General features: G+C 45.4%; 1 protein-coding gene across 1 annotated transcript in view; it reads left to right on the top strand.

Annotated features, from left to right (window-relative positions):
- Nucleotides 1-334: 334 nt before the first annotated feature.
- Nucleotides 335-17376, top strand: part of LOC146811321 (uncharacterized) — a 71538-nt gene continuing 54496 nt past the window's right edge. The window contains exons 1-3 of the mRNA XM_085615058.1: nt 335-447; nt 2701-2764; nt 3683-3699. Of these exons, the coding sequence (XP_085471184.1) occupies nt 335-447; nt 2701-2764; nt 3683-3699 (194 nt within the window). The remainder of the gene's footprint in view (nt 448-2700; nt 2765-3682; nt 3700-17376) is intronic.

The following is a 17376-nucleotide window of genomic DNA, read 5'->3' as shown; positions in this document are numbered from 1 at the left end:
GATTTTCCAAATGCTGACTTGAAATATCACTCAAGTGAGAATGTTGTAAGAATTTTCATATTCCCCAAGTCATAAGTCATCCACCTATACATTCCTTTCAGTGACTTAAGCACCCATTCCAGAGCTCTGTCTGTAACCCACATGTCACTCATGCAGTAACTGTATATAGTACTGGTCAGATCTGTTCCATGGGAAATGGAAAATTGCACATGTTGCCTTCTGTGAGAAAGGTAGCATTGGTTTGCTACTGCCATACTGTCCTATTTCGGTGATGAAGTAAAGCACTGCTGCGGCACAATTTTTACCTGTCTTGTGATGGGAAAATATTTAGCAGATGCTACCTTCGGTGTATCTGCCCTCTGAACTTGAGAAGCTTGCACTGTTTCTACCCAAGGAGTACCTGTTCTATGAAGAGGGCTTTAAAATGCACTTGCACAATATGCCGAGGTAAGTCAGAAACGTTTATTGAACCCAGGGCAAAAACTAGTTGCGAGGCCATGACCCAGAGAGTCTGGCTTTGGTTACAGCTTCACAGCTTCACCAAACAGTGTGACCCTGGGCAATTACTTTTCTTCCCTATACCTCTTTTTCTGTGATCATCTCATTTGAGAGCACCTTGAAATATTTCAGTTCAAGATCTGCGCTGTAAAAAAAACCTCTCTTGTATATGGTTTAATGGATCACAATGTTAGTCTGTCTATAACATCAATAAAGGCTTTGTATAGGCAACACGAGACAACTGGTTTGCGTCTTGGGTCACTAAGAAAATAGTCATCATGGCAAAAGGGGGAAAGAATGACATACCCCTCCAGGATCTGAATTGCACAAAGTCTAATCAGGAAACCTGGATTGAGTCTTGCTTCTAAGCATGACCTCCTTTTCCATGACCATCACATCTGAGAGCACATTTAAATAATTGAGTTGAGGATACACACTATACAACAATCTCTCCTATGTATGGTGTGATATACCATAGTGTTGCTTAATCGAAAAAAAAAAGAAAGGCTTATATAGGAGAAACAAAACTACCTACTTGCCTCTTGAGCTGGAGCGACCTGTGCAGGTAAGAGCGATGGGGCGGTGGGGCGGTGAGGACTGGTGGGGGGGGGGGGGATTTCGACAGACAACAACTTGGAAAATTATTTATTTCATTTTTCCTCGTGGTCGTCTGTCATATCCCCCCCAACCCGGCCGCACCGCTCTTACCTGCATGGGCCGCTCCTGCTCTTGAGTCATTAATAAAAGACGGAAAGGTTTGGTTCACTAATTCTAATAAAAGCCACTCGATTCAGTGATATCACTTTAGCTCATCCACATACAATTTTAATATAGGTCTGACAGTTTAACAAAGGAAAAACCTAAAACTAGAGACTGTACACCAGTTAACAGTAGTACCCTTAAATGTCTTCCAACACAAGCTATGGTACGCAGTATGAAGCATACCACATTATGGATATGAGTGTTCATCATCCTATATGAGTACATGAATGTATGGTAGTATCATATGACGTTTTGTAGTTCTTGTATGTTTATTAACCCTGGGCGTGACACTACGCTTCGCCCACGTAGTGTACGTAGCGCTGCCTGCTTCGCAGTTTTCGAAGTAGGCGAAGCAGGCAGCGCTACGCACACGCCAGGGCGAAGCGTAGCTGCCTGCCGCCCACCACCCACCTCCCGCCCGCCCTCCTTTTAAAACATACCCTGAATGTAAAATAAATAAAAGTAAAGACACTTACCTGAAGCGCGGCGTCTCCTGGGCTCCCTCTTCCTGGTTTCCAACTTCTTCTGACAAATGCGCATGCGCGGACGTCCGCGCATCCGCATTTCTCGCAAGAAGTTGGAAACCAGGAAGAGGGAGCCCCGGAGACGCCGCGCTTCAGGAAGTGTCTTTACTTTTATTTATTATAAATTCAGGGTATGTTTTAAAAGGAGGTCGGGCGGGAGGCGGGAGGCGCGTAGTGGGGCTACGCGGAGCGCGTAGTGTGCGTAGATTTGGGCACACTACGCGCTGCTTCATGTAGCCCCACTATGCCCACTACGCCCACCCTTAATGTTTATGTCTGCTTATGATAATTATACAACGGTCCTTTAATGCCTGTCACTTGCTCTTTAGTGTGTTTGTTACCTGTGTTGTACCTGTCCTGTATGTGTGAAACGTGCAACTTCCTTCTGGTACTGCCACCTGTCCTTAACTTAATATTTGTGCTAGGGAAGGTTGTGCTGCATGGGTCCATGTTACACCTTTATCGTGGTGTGAAACCAGATATGAAACATTCCACTATACATAAGAAAAAACAATTCACATTGCCAATGCTTGCTTTAATGCATGATGAGAGTAAGAGAGTGAACCCTCACAAAATGTGTGAGCAGAATTTACTTTTGGTTTTATGCATGAAACAAGTCCTTTTTTTAAATGGACTAGATGACTTTGCAAAAACATAGCTGACAAGTGGATCCATGTCATGTATAAAACCTCCAGCCAATTTGGGCAGTCTAGCCAACAACACTTTGTATGCCGGGGTTTTGAGCCTGTGATGAAACTGTTAAAAGCAAGACTACAAGCCCCACAATGCAACACGCTGTTAATGAAAAACAACACCAAACAGATGATTGCATCCTATGTCATAATGCCAAAACTCCAGTTGTGATAAAATGCAAAATAAAATGTATTTCCTTGCTTTATGCTTTTTTTTCTTGTAGGCAATCACGAGTTAACGGCCTAAAGGGTGAGAAGGAAGCAGTAGCCATTCAGATGCAAATGCCGGTATCTCTCTGCTAATGACTTCATGGAAAACAAAAGTACCTTATTTATCAGAACAATGGGAAAATCATCATTTAGAGTGTCTAGAGACACAGAGAAAGGAAAAATAATGAGGGAAAGGAAAAATAATAAGGGAAAGGAAAAATAATGACCTGCCACAGCCTCTATTCAAGCACATCCTCGACCTAGAAGTTGGCGCAATTTAGGTGTTGCAAGCAAGTGCAGCACTTTGCTGCAGGTGCTGCCTCGTGAGGACCGCCAGTGGATTAAATATTCATACTCACAGCCCCTTTTAGACCTCAGAGAGCTGGCCACCGAGCTGCTTTGCCCCCTCAGTTGGCCGTGCTGCATCCAGCCCATCGTATAGAGCTTACTGTTGAGTCAGCAGGTTTCCTTTTTTTTCGGACGTGGCCTTTGAGCTTGGTTTTTTCTCTCAGTAAAAAACACAGTGTCCCTGATACATTGGGAATCGTATCCCAGCATATGGGGGACATTTCAGAATTTTTTCTGTCCGTTACCGCGATGATTCGCACAGCGGTTCGAGACGGGAATAAAGCTGCCAGAAATGGTGGTGTAATTCCACAATCAATGATTTGGGTTTTTGAGTCCATGCCTACAGGGAATTTCTCTTCTGTGAAGGGTTTCCTAACAGCATAGCCAACTAGGGTTCTATCATTTGAAAAACTGCATCTCCCGGCCTCTAAATAAAACAGGTATGTTTGAGATCATCCAACAGGTCCTCTGCCCATTTTTACTGTCCCCTATAGCAACCACCTCTAATTCAGATCCTTGCGGCCTGTACACCATACTGAGCCCCACAGACAGCATCCTATGGGACTTCTCTCCAATTCATGGTGAACTCATGCACCTCATGGAGGCTGCTGACTCTGTTCATCTAATTTCTTGTTTACTTTTTTGAAGGAGCATGAAGTAGCGAGGTATATCAGGTTTGAAGGTTTTATCCTGCTTGCTAGGGATGCCAAGTCAAGCAGTTTTGTTGCTTGAATAATTAAAATCATTGCAATATAACACAAGCATTGGCACAGCTAATAGTGTTTGCCTATGCGTAGGCTTTGTCAGTGTTTTTTTAAATGTTGAACAGCACTGCTAGCCAGGGGCGTAACACAGGCCCCCGCAGCCTCTGCGGTGCAGGGGGCCCCTGAGCTGAAGGGGGCCCCCTCAGGACAGTACCAAGGAATGAGTGCTCCGGAATAAATCCGGAGAGGGGGCCTCTCTGTGCACCTTGCAGGGGGGCCCCCTGAACTTTCGTTACGCCACTGGTGCTAGCTGATATGCAACATAGCTTAAAGTAAAAAACAAGCATTTACAATGCAATGGTCTCGGCATTGGTAAAGTTAGAGCTATTGGCATTGTTCATGACATTTTTTTTGTTTATGTTTTTGTTTTTAAAACATTTAGAGAAACGGCATTGTTATTTACAATGTCAATAGCTTAATCTCTCTCATACAAAACATTTGCAATGTAGGATATTTTGCCATTCATGTTTGAACTGCTGTTGTGGAAAAAGGGAGAAGTGCTGATGACAGAAACTCCATGACTCAGAGACAATTGGCTTGTGCTTCCACATTGTATCGTATTTTGAACATTCTGTGATTAGAAACATATCCCACTTTGTGAGTATATTTTAATGTCAATAACTCATTATAACCTTAAATAATCATGTGTATCCATTGGTTGATTAAACTGGGCAGTGAAATGTCAAACAAATACAAACAATTGGGATGTTTGCGCATTCCGGCCACACCTCTTGCTCCGCCCACTGATCCGATCCTTGGGTTATTCCCGCCCTCTGATTCTCCGCCTACAGTTCCCCTACTTTTTTCCCCCCACTTCGACCATTGGGTTAAGTTAACACCTTGACATCTAAGCCACGTCCTATAAGCACAAGTAAAGAAGGCTGCCTGAGATACCAAAAATGGAGTGTAGTTGCTGCCACTAAAGATGCACCCTATTTTGCGGATTTCTGTTTCACTGGCTGCCTGAGTTGTGAAGGAAGCCACACAAAATGTTTTGCCTGGTCGGTGTGCACATGTGGCTGTGGTGTGAGAGACAAACCTGTTTTCTGCACTCGTCTAGACAAAGTCTGCATGAAACACGAAGCATGACCAAAGGAGTCTGTCCCAGGTTTGAAATCACCCCACCACCACCCCCTCCTAGAAGCGCATCTGGCCCTTTTCCCATTTACAATGCAATGGTCTCGGCAATATTATAGGTAGAGCTATTGGTATTGCTCATTATTTTTTTATCATTTTTGTATCCCTAAATAAATGGCATTGTCATTTCTATTGGCATTAGCTTTTTTGTTGCATATGTGATACCTATTGCATTAGCAGAGAGAGAGTGAGGTAGTGAGATAGAGAGAGAGAGAGTGAGGTATTGAAATAGAGAGTGAGGTAGTGAGAGAGAGTGAGGTATTGAAATAGAGTGAGGTAGTGAGAGAGAGTGAGGCAGATAGAGAGTGAGGTAGTGAGATAGAGAGTGAGGTAGATAGAGAGTGAGGTAGTGAGATAGAGAGAGTGAGGTAGTGAAAGAGTGAGGTAGTGAGGGAGAGGGATGTTGTGAGGTAGTTATATATAAACATAGAGTGATGTTGTGATGTAGTGAGATAGAGAGAGAGGTGGTGAAAGAGAGAGTGAAAGTGAGTTAGTGAGATAGAAAGAGTGAGGTAGTGAGATAGAGAGAGAGTGTGTGGCTCATCGATTACAATATAATATACTTTAATGAACTCGAGTGCAACTCGCCCCACCCCCGACGCCATAACCACACTCTTAAACCATCTACCTTACCGAAGCACATGTATCACATTGAAATGCCTTTTACAAATGCCTCAGCCTTTCTGCTCCAAGCTCGACAGACGATCCCCTGCCCCAGCATATTTTATAGCGTATGTACGTGCATTAAGTCACGGTGTGCAGTTCGCGGTGTACCTTCAGTTTTGATAGAAACTCTTCACACAACAAAAGTGGGAGCGAGACGGGGCACACACACACCCTTCCCCCCCCCACACACACACACACGCACGCGCCCCCACACTCGGCGCTTTATCCTTGCTGCTTCTTGTCACAGTGCCTTATGCAGCCCCTCCGGGACAATAGGCGGTGACCAGACATTTCGCCTTTGAGACAATGGTGCCCTTTGCTGGCTGACAGGCCTCTCAAGACGGCCTTTCTGTTCGAGAGATAAACCGTTGCGTTATCTGCGCGGGACAATGCTGCGTGAAGTGGTAGCGTCCCTAGCGCCGATATCAAGCAGTCCAGTGTGGTCAGCGCAGAGTCAATGTTGTTCTTTGTAATTTCATGGCACACTCGAGAGCATTCCTGTTGTGTTGAACGGGTCATTCGTATTGTCCCCCCTCCCGCCCCACCTTGGTTTCACCCTGGCTGTAAAGCAGGGGATGGCCTCGAGGGTCCGCGGGGTGGGAGCTGCAGACCCCACTAGAGGGGCGGCAGCTGGATAAAGAGTCGCTGGAGCCCTTCCCTATACTTAATATTCAGTTTATATTCTTGAACACATGCCCATTGCAGTTACTAGCGTGTCATAAATGTAGCTGTCTGGAACACTGAGTTTGGAGAGGTTGTGGCATTACGGCCAGATCTGCTGACTTTGGAGATGTGGAACCAGGTTCGACTTTGGGATGGGGAAACAGGTTCAAGTCTCACCGCTGGTTCAACATACTGTGATTCTGGGCAATTCACTTAATCTCCCCATGCCTGTAAAAATGAATGTGTCCTTGTGTAATATGACTGAAGCTCATGTTAAGTGCTCCAAGTCCTTCCAGTGGACTAAGCGCAATAAAAATACAACCCATGATTGAGGTAGGAGGAAGGCAACTAGGGAAGGGGCACGGTGGTGGTAGGGACAGGAAAGAAGTGAACGGGGCATGAAGCGATGAAGGGGAGGTGGTGGTAGGGACGGACAAGCAACAAACAGAATGCGGATGCTGGAATGTAAAACAAAAAAGACATGTTACAAGTGCGCAGCCAGTGGAAGGACACTGGCTGCCGGAAGCAGTGCTTGGTGTGAGCCCCACCACAAGGATGAAGACGTGAAGCTGAGAAGAAAGCTGGAGGCAGGAGGAGGTGCTGACCAAAAGAAAGAAAGGGATCGAGAGTGATGTGGGAGCCAAACAATAGTAAGTAAAGGTAAGTAATGGGCGTGCTCTAAACCCCTATTAAGATTGTTTGGTTTTCGTTAAAGGAGATTTCGCCAGCAGGCAAACTTAAAAAGAACACAGTCAAAATAAACTGATCCTAACATAAAAGAAAAATTTAAATCTAGTCACTGTGTGTTGAAACCACGCATTCTCACTATACAAGTTCAAATACAGATAAAAACCTTCGATAATTTATTAAATGGTTAAATCAACTTTTCAGATAAATTCTTCAACAAGTCCTGTGGGCACTCGTACTAGTCGTTTTAGCACATTAGCTATAAAATTCAAAACTACTTGTTATATGGATACCGCTCCCCCTTAAGCAACTTACGATTGCCTTCTTCTATGTATTTCAAGATGCACCAATACTTTCTAATGAGTTCTTTCTGCTAGGTTTCCAGTGCATACGGATTTTATTTTACCGGTTACACACCCTGCAGATCTGATCTTTTCCCTCTCATGGTTGAATCCCAAGATCATCCTATATCAGTTAAGGATACCACAGCATTCAAGCAAATCATTGGAGTTGATTCAAGGACGAAGCGCATTGTAGTATACTGGAATTAGTGGGCTTGTATCCAAAACTAGAGATGTTTCTGTTCCCTCTGGCAGCTTGTGATGTACTCTTAATCTCAAGAGAACTCTAACAAGGACAATCAATTGCCTGGAAGGATCATTTGTAGGACTTTCTGCAATGAACGCCCATTCACACACTTTCTATCTCACCGGGTGTATCATTTCCCTATTAAAAGCCACAGATGAAAAAAGAGAAAGTCCATTCATTCACATTTGTGTACTCACCAAATTCTTCTTCATCCTTTTATTCACTGTCCAACAAGCTACATGGCCCTATCTTTTAATTCAGTATCTACATAATGACAGACTTTTGGCCAACACATGTTCCGTTCTATGGGAAGGGCATTCTGGGAACGTCATCAGGGCTTAGGTGTTATTTGTAGCATCCATAAAAGGGGGTAGTTACAACACAGTAATCTGCATTCTATCCTAAGGCTAAACCAGAAACTATATTCGGAACATTCAAGGTAGTGAATCCTGCTGCTGTCTGGTATGTAGAAGAGAAGTCAAAGCAAACAAGGCTAAGAGGGAGGAGTGAAGAGCACAAAGCAGCCAGGGAGAGTGTCCTTCTCTTGGGTCTGCAGGCAGGCACACCACCAGCTCTACTACTACACACTTTTATAGATGCTACAAGTATTGCCCAAGACCGATAAAGTTCTGAGGCCATGTTATTTTCTATACTGCTGGTCATTTTTCTAGTGCCACACTCTACCTCAAGGCCGTCTCAGAGGGGTGTGTGGGATGAAGAAATGCAAGGTCGGTGGAAAAGAAGCATCGCAAGAGAGAGGCAGGTAGGCTACAATGGAATGTTTCCTCCGAAAGGCTGGTATTTAACCGACAGAGCAAGAGTGCCTTGTGGGTACAGTCCAGACGTGGACTATTTTGTGGGCCAGTCAATCAAGAAGGCAAGAGTTGTTAATGATGGAAGGCCTGTGCAGCTCAACACCCGAAATAAACAGAAAATAAACTGGTTTTCCACACTGTGCATAAACGGGTAGGATGCTTCTTGTATAATGTCAGCTTGCAGCTGTATGTCACCTACGGTACTATCCAGTGAGAGCCGCAGATCGCTTTAGATTTACTTGGTTCTCTGTAATGGATGAAAGAGCTCCAGCCTAACTGAAATGCTCCCCAAGTGTCTGCTTCGCCCAGCAGACTGCATGGCTCTGTAGGTCTGGGGTGCACCTAAAGGATGCCCCTCCTAGGCGAGGCTGCATTCATCTCACCAGGCTATGGAAAGACTGCAGGTGGGTGATAGCGATTTCATTGCAATTAGGCAGAGGTCTTTCTTCCAGTTCCCTTGAAATAAGCTTCAATTTAACCCCTTTTAAAAATAATGTATGCTGCATGATTATGTGGATATGTAGTTGGTGGTAGTCTGTGCTGTGGGAATGCTGTCCAATGGCACAGCAAGGTGATTGCAGCACTAAACAAGGGATCCCCTTCAGGTTGTAGTCATTCTGGTGCACAAGAACACCTGTATATGGCTGCCCCTGGGAACCGTGTAGCCTTCTGGGATTGTTGAGGAATCCACATTCACATGCTACCTGGCATGGAGGCTAATTCTGAAACAATGTAATGGCTCAAACTGGTCTGGCAGCCAGGGACGCCCTGTTGTGGATCCTCTGAACAACATCCTGACCTCATTTGGCATGTTTGACCTGTCGCATCCCAATGCATATCCCGCTGGCCCCTACATGTCCCTCCCCCACTTCATTGGACAAAGCAGAGGAAAAGTCCACAAAGATGTCCCCTACTCTGGTTGGCTGGGGTATGGATTTGAAACATGCAGACCTTTTCTGTGGTTCATGCTTCTCTCCAGTTCCCAGAATTTACCATAAGTACAAGTGTTCAGCACCAGAACCTTATATTTATCCTGACTTCAGAAGGAGACGTGCCACACTATCGTACCCAAACCAGGATTTCAAGTTAGTATTTATTCCTGAGTCTCAAAAGAAGCCTAGATCCAGAGGAGCAGGCCCTGTTCTGGGCTCCAATTGAAAGAAAGGGACTGTACTGCCTAAGATGGAATTTAGCCGTGGTCCTGAGGCTTATTAGCTATTATTGCTTTAATGTCTCTTGCCTTCTTAGCTTTCCACTTTTAAAAAACTCGTTTTTTGTACAGTGCAACTTTATTGGTGTAAAAGACCAATACTAAATACTAAGCCTCCTTGGTGTGGTAGCACGCACTGAAATACTGGGAGTAAAAGCATGTACAATTGAGCATTGTGGCCTGCTGCTAAGGGTTGTTACAGGTGTTAAAGGCCCTCTTCACGAGTTACAGGCCCAAGCTGCAGATGGGGGCCTATACCAAGGAAAAGGGCATATCACAACTTTTATAGCCAGAGGCAGATAGGATATAATGCTATTAGTACATTCCACCCTCTGAGGGTAAAATGTTCACTCAGTCGATGACACGCTTGCTGCAGTTTTCTGTGTGCCTTAGGAGTTGAAAGTGTCGCGTTATCTGTACAGCGCAGCTTTAATGGTATAAAAGTCAAGTCCTAAATTCTAAGCCTCTTTGTTGTGGTAGCACGCACTGAACTATTGGATGTCAATAAATGCATAGTGTAGTATTGTAGCTTGCTGCCAAGGGCTGTAACAGCTGTTAAATGACCTCTTCTAGAGTTATAGGTTCAACCTGCAGATGGGGGCCTGTCACAAGCAAGGGTGCTGCTATTGACAACTTTTATAGCCAGAGGCAGAATGGCTATTGTGCTATTAAAACATGGTGTGGGAGTGTCCCGTGCTTCGAGGGAGGTTGCAGAGCTTGCGGAGGCCAGCTCCACATTGGTTGAATGCGTAGTTTTGGCCACTCCAGATTCCTGTTTGTTGGACATTAGGCCGAGGGCTAAGGAGGATAAATACCTGCATAGATTCATTGACTTAGCATTTATACTGTTCAAGCGGCAGATTGCAATCTTCTGGAAATCCCACGCTGCCCCTGACATGCAATGTTGGTGTTACATCTTGTTAAAGTGGGTAAAGGCTGAACCAGATGTCCTTGCAGAGACCCACAGATGTAGTGGAGCTGGAGCCGGGGCAATGACTTGGGACCTCTACATTAGGGACCTGGAAGCAAAGGACATGTGACCACCTTGCCCATCCCCATGAATTCCTCCCACTATGTCATCTGCGATTGTTCTCTTATGGGTCTACTGAAAATGGGACAGTAAGAACTGGATTGCGTCCCATTATGGGCCCTAAAGTCAGTCGCAATGCAATTGACAACCTGAAAAACATCCACAATATCTGTGAATACACAATCTAGGATACGGTTCTCCAACGCACAATGCATGCCCAGTTCAGGGCCGGACTGGAATCCGAAACCAGCCCTGGCAAAATGCTGAGCCGACCCCCGAGGGATGGGGGGGAGCTTGCTGCCGAGCAGTTTGCTAGGGCCAATTTCGACCGATTTTGATACTGGGGGCCGATATTGCTGGCGCCTTGTAACATAAAAGGCCCCTCAGGGTCCCAAAACCGGCCCCCACCCTGGCGGCCCACCGGGGAAACGCCTGTTGCCCGCTATGGCCAGTCCGGCCCTGGCCCAGTTCCTTGCCATAGTGGCTTCCATTATGTGCCCAGCCACACGCTACAACGGCCCTTCAATGGTCGAGTTGGACACAGTAAGCTAGCAGCTGTTGAGTGGCTGTCCCCCCGCTTCGGAAACCCTCTATACCTCTATAGGACCGTCCGACTACATCTATGGTTTCTTATGTTTGTGCAATGGTACTCTGTAATCTAAATATATTGTTGAGTACAGGGCTGAAGATGCGAGACATGCACTACTGTGGCTCTACGGTGTATGTTCCTAGCGACAGGCTGGGCCCTGGATAGGCTGATGTCTTTGTTATATGCAGTGGCGTAGCTAGGGGGTCCGACCCAGGCTGCATTTTTAGGGGGGCGGCGGCGAGCACAAGGTAAGTTTTCTTGCTTTTTATTTTCCCCTGTTGTCATATGTCGACTCCCATCCCCCCTCCCTGCTATTACTGTCCCTGACCCACTTCATTGTCTCCAACGGAGCTCTGAAAATTCCTCTGCTGTAATGAGGTTAAATGATTGCTAATGTAGTAAAGCAGACGATTTTGCGCATTTCAAACTGCAAATGGCATTTCAAACGGCTTCTCTGGATATATATAATCCTCCGCGGCATAAGGATGCACCGCCTTTCCATCCACACCAGTTTGTCACGCAGCTATTTATATCCGATCGCCATAATGCCGTTGAAGAGGCTGCCCAGCTGCCGATACTTAGAGCGCTTTTCCCTGGTCTGAAATGACCCGAGCAGGCTTCCGTACTCCCGTTCCGGGCTTTCCCTTTGCTGCGGGCTCCTTTCCCCGCGCTTTAATGACTTCAAAGAACAGCAGGCGCTCTTCTGTGAGATCTGGAGAGCAGGGCAAAATCACGGCGCCAGGGAAAGTAGGCCCCGAACAGGGATTTCATACATCATTAAAGCTTCCCGCACACGAAAAGGAATACATGATATTTTGCTTTGATGTAGTAAGTAATCTATTCATCATTAGAAGATCGAGTAATGTAAAGGAGCGGTATTCTGTGTGGTGTTTAGCTAGATAAATAGGCTCAAATGAGCAGTGCCATAAATTATATCTAATTGGCAGATAGTTGCAAGGAGGAGAGTGACTGAGAATGCAGGCACCAGTGGGCACCATACATTATATTACATACATGCCAACATTTTAGAACAGGAGAGTAGGAAATTCAGAGGAAAAAAATCAGTGGAATAGAATGCATTTTCTCCATGGACATATATTAAAGCAGAGGCAATTGTATTCGTGATTCAGCTAAAATAAAGCAATTTTTTAAGTAAAAAATATGCAGTCTACCGCCTGAATCGGTCTCTTGACGTGAAATGTATTTATATGACATAATCAGGGCCGGACTGGGAGCCACAACCGGCCCTAGCAAAGTGCTCGGCTGCCCAATCCCCCCCCCCCCCCCCCCCCCACACACCCCAGGGTAGTTGGGGGTGCCGCCGAACTCTTTACCAGGGCCGGTTTTCGGCCGGTTTTGTTACAGGGACGATTTGGCCCTGTAACAAAGAGAAGCCCAAAACCGGCCCCCACCCGTGCGGCGCACCGGGGGATTGCCCGGTGCCCGCTATGGCCAGTCCGGCCCTGGACATAACAGAGCATGCATAGTAACATCAGGGAACGCCTGGTAGAGAGATTTGGAGGAAACAAATGAAGGAAGTTAATTTAATCATTAACTTGCATTGCACTGAAGGAAGTTTTAGGCAGGAGAAAGCTGAAAACAGAGAGCCTCCTAGCTACAGAGGGACTGTTGGTGGAGTGCATGGTGGAGTGATTGACCTCCCATGGCCCCTGGAGGCAAGGGTGCCGGAAAAAGGGGTGCGAGAGGTGCTGCAGCTCCCACACAAAGTAACAATACCAGCCCTCAGAAGGAGACTGGGCAATAAAAAGGCCTTTACTCTTCGTTTTTACCTTTTAACATTTGTGGAGGTTCAAAGAATGAGGTCCAATATCAGGCAATGGCCTCTGAAAAACTGCTGCTTATGGGGCATGTTATCAAGCCCCAGCGATAATTATCGCTGAGCGCGCTTTTAATTATAGCCGGCTATCTCTGGAATATATCACCAAGCTAGCGCTGTATTATCAACGCTTAGCGCTATGTTGATAAATATTCCAGCGATAGCGGGGTTTGCCATGGAAAACGGCGATAAGCTTTATGATAGGCCCTGTGGCCTTAGCCCCACAATCCACCTCCCATGTTAGGTATGCCTTAGTCAGGAATTTAACAGACGTTAAATTCCTGAGTTAAGGCAGAGGCAGCGCGATTTAAATTATCGCTGCGCCTCGTTGTTAATATTGCGAAGCTGCCTTCGCGATATTTCCCCATTTTTTTTCACAGCCACGCCTACTTTGCATCTCATTATCGATGCGAGGCGAGGCGTGTGAAAAACGGGAGCTAAGTCAAGGAAACATGCACTAGCGTGTCCTTGTAAATAATGCAATATGATTATCGCCGTTATGCGCCCGAAAAACGGACGCTAAAGCGGCGATAATTGTATCGCCGGCACTTGGTAATATGCCCCTATATTTTTAAACAGGGAGATTGGTGTTTACCTTCCCTTTGACTGCAATGTTAGGAACATTTGTAACGCAAACCAGGCCACAATCTTGCTGGGGTACAGGGTGAGTGAAAGGAAAGGCTGTAGGATGTCAGCTGCTTTCTAATCCACAGCAAAATGGAAGTGCTTGTAAATTAACTATATACATATTTCAAAGTGCATCCGTATTAAGGATAGAACAAATGAGGCACAGTTTTTTTTTTAAATCGCGCAGTGTGATGGAAACAAAGATTTCAATACTGTGGAAAAGTGGATTTCCCTGGTCAGTTATGTCCCCTATCTTGGACCCCAACGGTTCTATATGCATGTTACAAGTACATGTATGTTCCCTCCAGTTCCAGTTTCTAAGACGCAAACATATGTGTGTCTACTGTCAACATGTTCTCTGTCAGATCCGCCATCAATGGGCTGGATATTCGATTCCTTAGTATGAAAGGCCACCGACTTTATATGGCTAAGTTACTCCATTTTTACAGTTCAGGCGAGTAGGCCCGATTCTGTCCTCAAAGCCTTTCCCTGCTCTCTGTCTCTGACAGCTTCTGCTTGAGCTCGCATCTGTATCCATGAACTTTGTCCTACTCCCTGTGCAGCTAACGGTGCCTGCCTCGGCCAGTTTTCGCCTGTCTGCCAAGAAGTTGTATTTCACCTTCGAATTATCTATTTTGCTCTCCAGTCGATGCATTCTTGCCTAGTAGTTTAAGTAAACATTCCTCCAGTTACCAAGCAAAAGGCCAGGCTTCTCTGTCTTCCTGCAAGTGATTCATAGCCCTGTTGCCATGGAAAGTTTTCTGCCCCTCGCATCTCATATAGACACTTAGACGCTTGTACACGCACACAGTCAGTATAGAATAGATTCTGTCCGAGAGTCTCTTCCTTGTGGATAACATAGTTCTTTAAACATAGGATGTTAGATATGATTTGGGATTAGGATGACTTGACCCCAGACTTCTCGTCTCCACATGTAGAGCTAAATGTCAAGTCCCCTTCACCCCCTAGTTGCACGTCAATTACACGTCATGCTGCCGCGCGCGCATCTATGCCAAGTATTATCTTATAGATCCACCTATGCCTGATAATTCTAACCAATCATGTTTCTTTTATTCCTTATTACGCCTAGTTTCGATTATGTCACTGCTACGTCATTTTTCTTATCAAATGTTACGCCTTCTACATTCGTTTCATTGTAATGTACTTATTATAAAAATACATGTCTGTTAATAAATTATTGTACTTCACTTCCTGAACCTTCGTGGTGACGGAACCTGAGGGCCGCGACTCGAGTCGGCCATTTTGAATGGAATAAAGCCCATTAGACAACCTCTTATACCACGGATTCTGCCTCTTGTTATTTTGAGCTATTTACTTTAATTTAAGATTCCGCATGAAATTCAGTCAGGTAATATTTATTTTATTTACCACATAATGGCGCCCGAATAGGGACACTTTCTCATCTCACGCGCCGGCGGTGCGTTGCAGGCCCGGTCTCCTGCCACAGCTGGACGGACCATAAACGCGTACCAGCAGGATTTCCTGTAAGCTCCCTCCGGTCAAGCGGGGGCGACTGAGGCTGCGATCAACCCAGACGAGGCGGTGAGAAGTGCGAAGTATCCCGACCAGAGCCTAGCTGAGAGAGCAAGATCCGAGGTATACAGAGGCCCACCAGGTTTTCCGAAATTCCGACGTCCAGAGGGTCCGATGTCCGCAGTTATCGAGTCCTGTCCATTCTCTGAGGCCTTCCGTTTCAAGGAGCTACTCGGTGAGTACCATCGCCGAGGAGGCGTGTTGACGCGCACATAGGTTGTGCCGGTCAAGACGGATTTGGGTACACAAATCCGGTCTGCACTGTTTAGCAGTGTATATGTACTGTTTAGCAGTATATCAAGTATTCCGAAGTATTCAGTTATTGTCAAGAATTCAGCGTGGTGATTAGTTAGGCAGACTGTCATCATTGTCGATCATTGTTATAATGTTTAATGTTTAATGTTTAAAGTATTCAGAAAATGTCTTGCATATTGTGGTATGAATGACTGTTCATTGTTCACTGTTCATTATTGTGTTTCTCGTATTAAGTAAGTTCAAGAGTAAGTATCAGGTCAGTTGTCAATATGCCGCTTTTCTCGAAGTTAAGACAGATTACTACCAGAAAAGGGGTGCTTGAAGAAGCAGTTCCTATTCCTCCTAGAGACACTCCAGGACATTTCATGTACCATAAACATGGCTTAGATGCCATATTGTTTCTTGATCTATGGGTAGATTATACCAAAGGATTACCGGAAAGTCAAAGGTGGCCCATAGCGGGAACCTGGGATGCAGAGTGCATCATGAAAGTGGAGGAAGAGTTATGGAAAAGAAAGGTCAGACAGTCACAGAAAGACGCTGTCGAGTTATGGCGTAAAGAATCTCATAGACGAACAGAAAAAGCACGTAGACAAGAAGAGAGGAGTAAAGAAAGTTCAAATAAAGTTCAAGAAAATCTATTAATTGAGGAAGGTATCCGAGTGAAATCAGAACAAGTAAATAGACAAAGAAATGCTCTTATGAATGGTATGTATCCCCTTCTAGCCGAAGGACTACCTAAGGCTGTTACGGAGGTGCCAAAGGACTTGCCACCCCCATTATTTCCAATTAAGGTACATCCAAAGGGGCATCCCAGAACCGCAGAAGATGTTTTCCTTTCCTCATATCTAGACGATGCAGCCCCCGAGTATGCTAACGCCACACCACATAGACCGTCTGGCGGAGGGATTCAACGTCAGGATCAGGTATCTGTCCCCGTGCAACAGCAAGTCCCGATGCAAGCTCCGGCAAGCACATCTGTTTCCGCATCTGTCTCCGCAGTCGACTCTACAGGGGTATCGACACCCATAGTTGCTGTATCACGTTCGACGAACCCTTTCACACCCGACGCCCCAGATGGGGCCACGGGAGGTGCTAGCAGTACTTTCACGCCACCTAGAATAAATAAACTTGTTTTTCAAGAGTCAGCACATTCACGTACACCTAAGTTCGTAAATGAACGTACGCTTAAGGAACTTCTTGTAAATTGTAGATATGACCCCGTGGTTGGTAAAGAGGACGAAATGGTCCTGGCATCATTACGTATCAGACGAGCCGCAGAGTATTTAGCAAGGTTACCAGGGATGGCTACGCATCTAGATAACATATATCATTTTGTTCAAACAGGACGAGATCCAGGATGTATTAACAGAGCTATGGAATTCCAGAAAGTAGAGATACAAGGGGAACTGTTACGTTTCCTCATAAACTGTGTGATCAGAAATCAAGATCGTCCGGGGGTAGACCGGAATGCAATGCTTATTCTTACAAGATGGAGTCAGAATATATCAGAAGGGAGACACGATAAGCAAAATTGTATAATAGCCATGTGCCGAAAAATACGTAAAGAAATAGAGCGTATTCATGAAGAGAGATTGGGAACAGACGAGTTTGAGCAAGATGAAGTGTCCGAATCAGGGGACTCTGCAAGACAGTCAGAGACCATAGCCTATGTAGGCAGAGGAAGATCTTGTGAAAATACTAGATGTTTTTCTGATCCAATACATTCTGTATGTCCAAATAATAGCAAAACGTATCCGACGCCTGTAATAAATCTGAAGTCTCCTGAACATTCGTTTCAAGCCGCAGATAAAATACTACGAGAACGAAGAGGTTACCACCTCCTCGATTCCATGGATGAGCAAGAATTAGCCAGGTCAGCCGTTCACTGGATTGTTAGTCCTGAAAAATATGGTGATG

Source organism: Triturus cristatus, chromosome 7, assembly GCF_964204655.1.
Source record: "Triturus cristatus chromosome 7, aTriCri1.1, whole genome shotgun sequence".
NCBI lineage: Eukaryota > Metazoa > Chordata > Amphibia > Caudata > Salamandridae > Triturus > Triturus cristatus.
The sequence above is the reverse complement of the archived record's forward strand: the minus strand, read 5'-3'. Positions and strand labels throughout refer to the sequence as shown.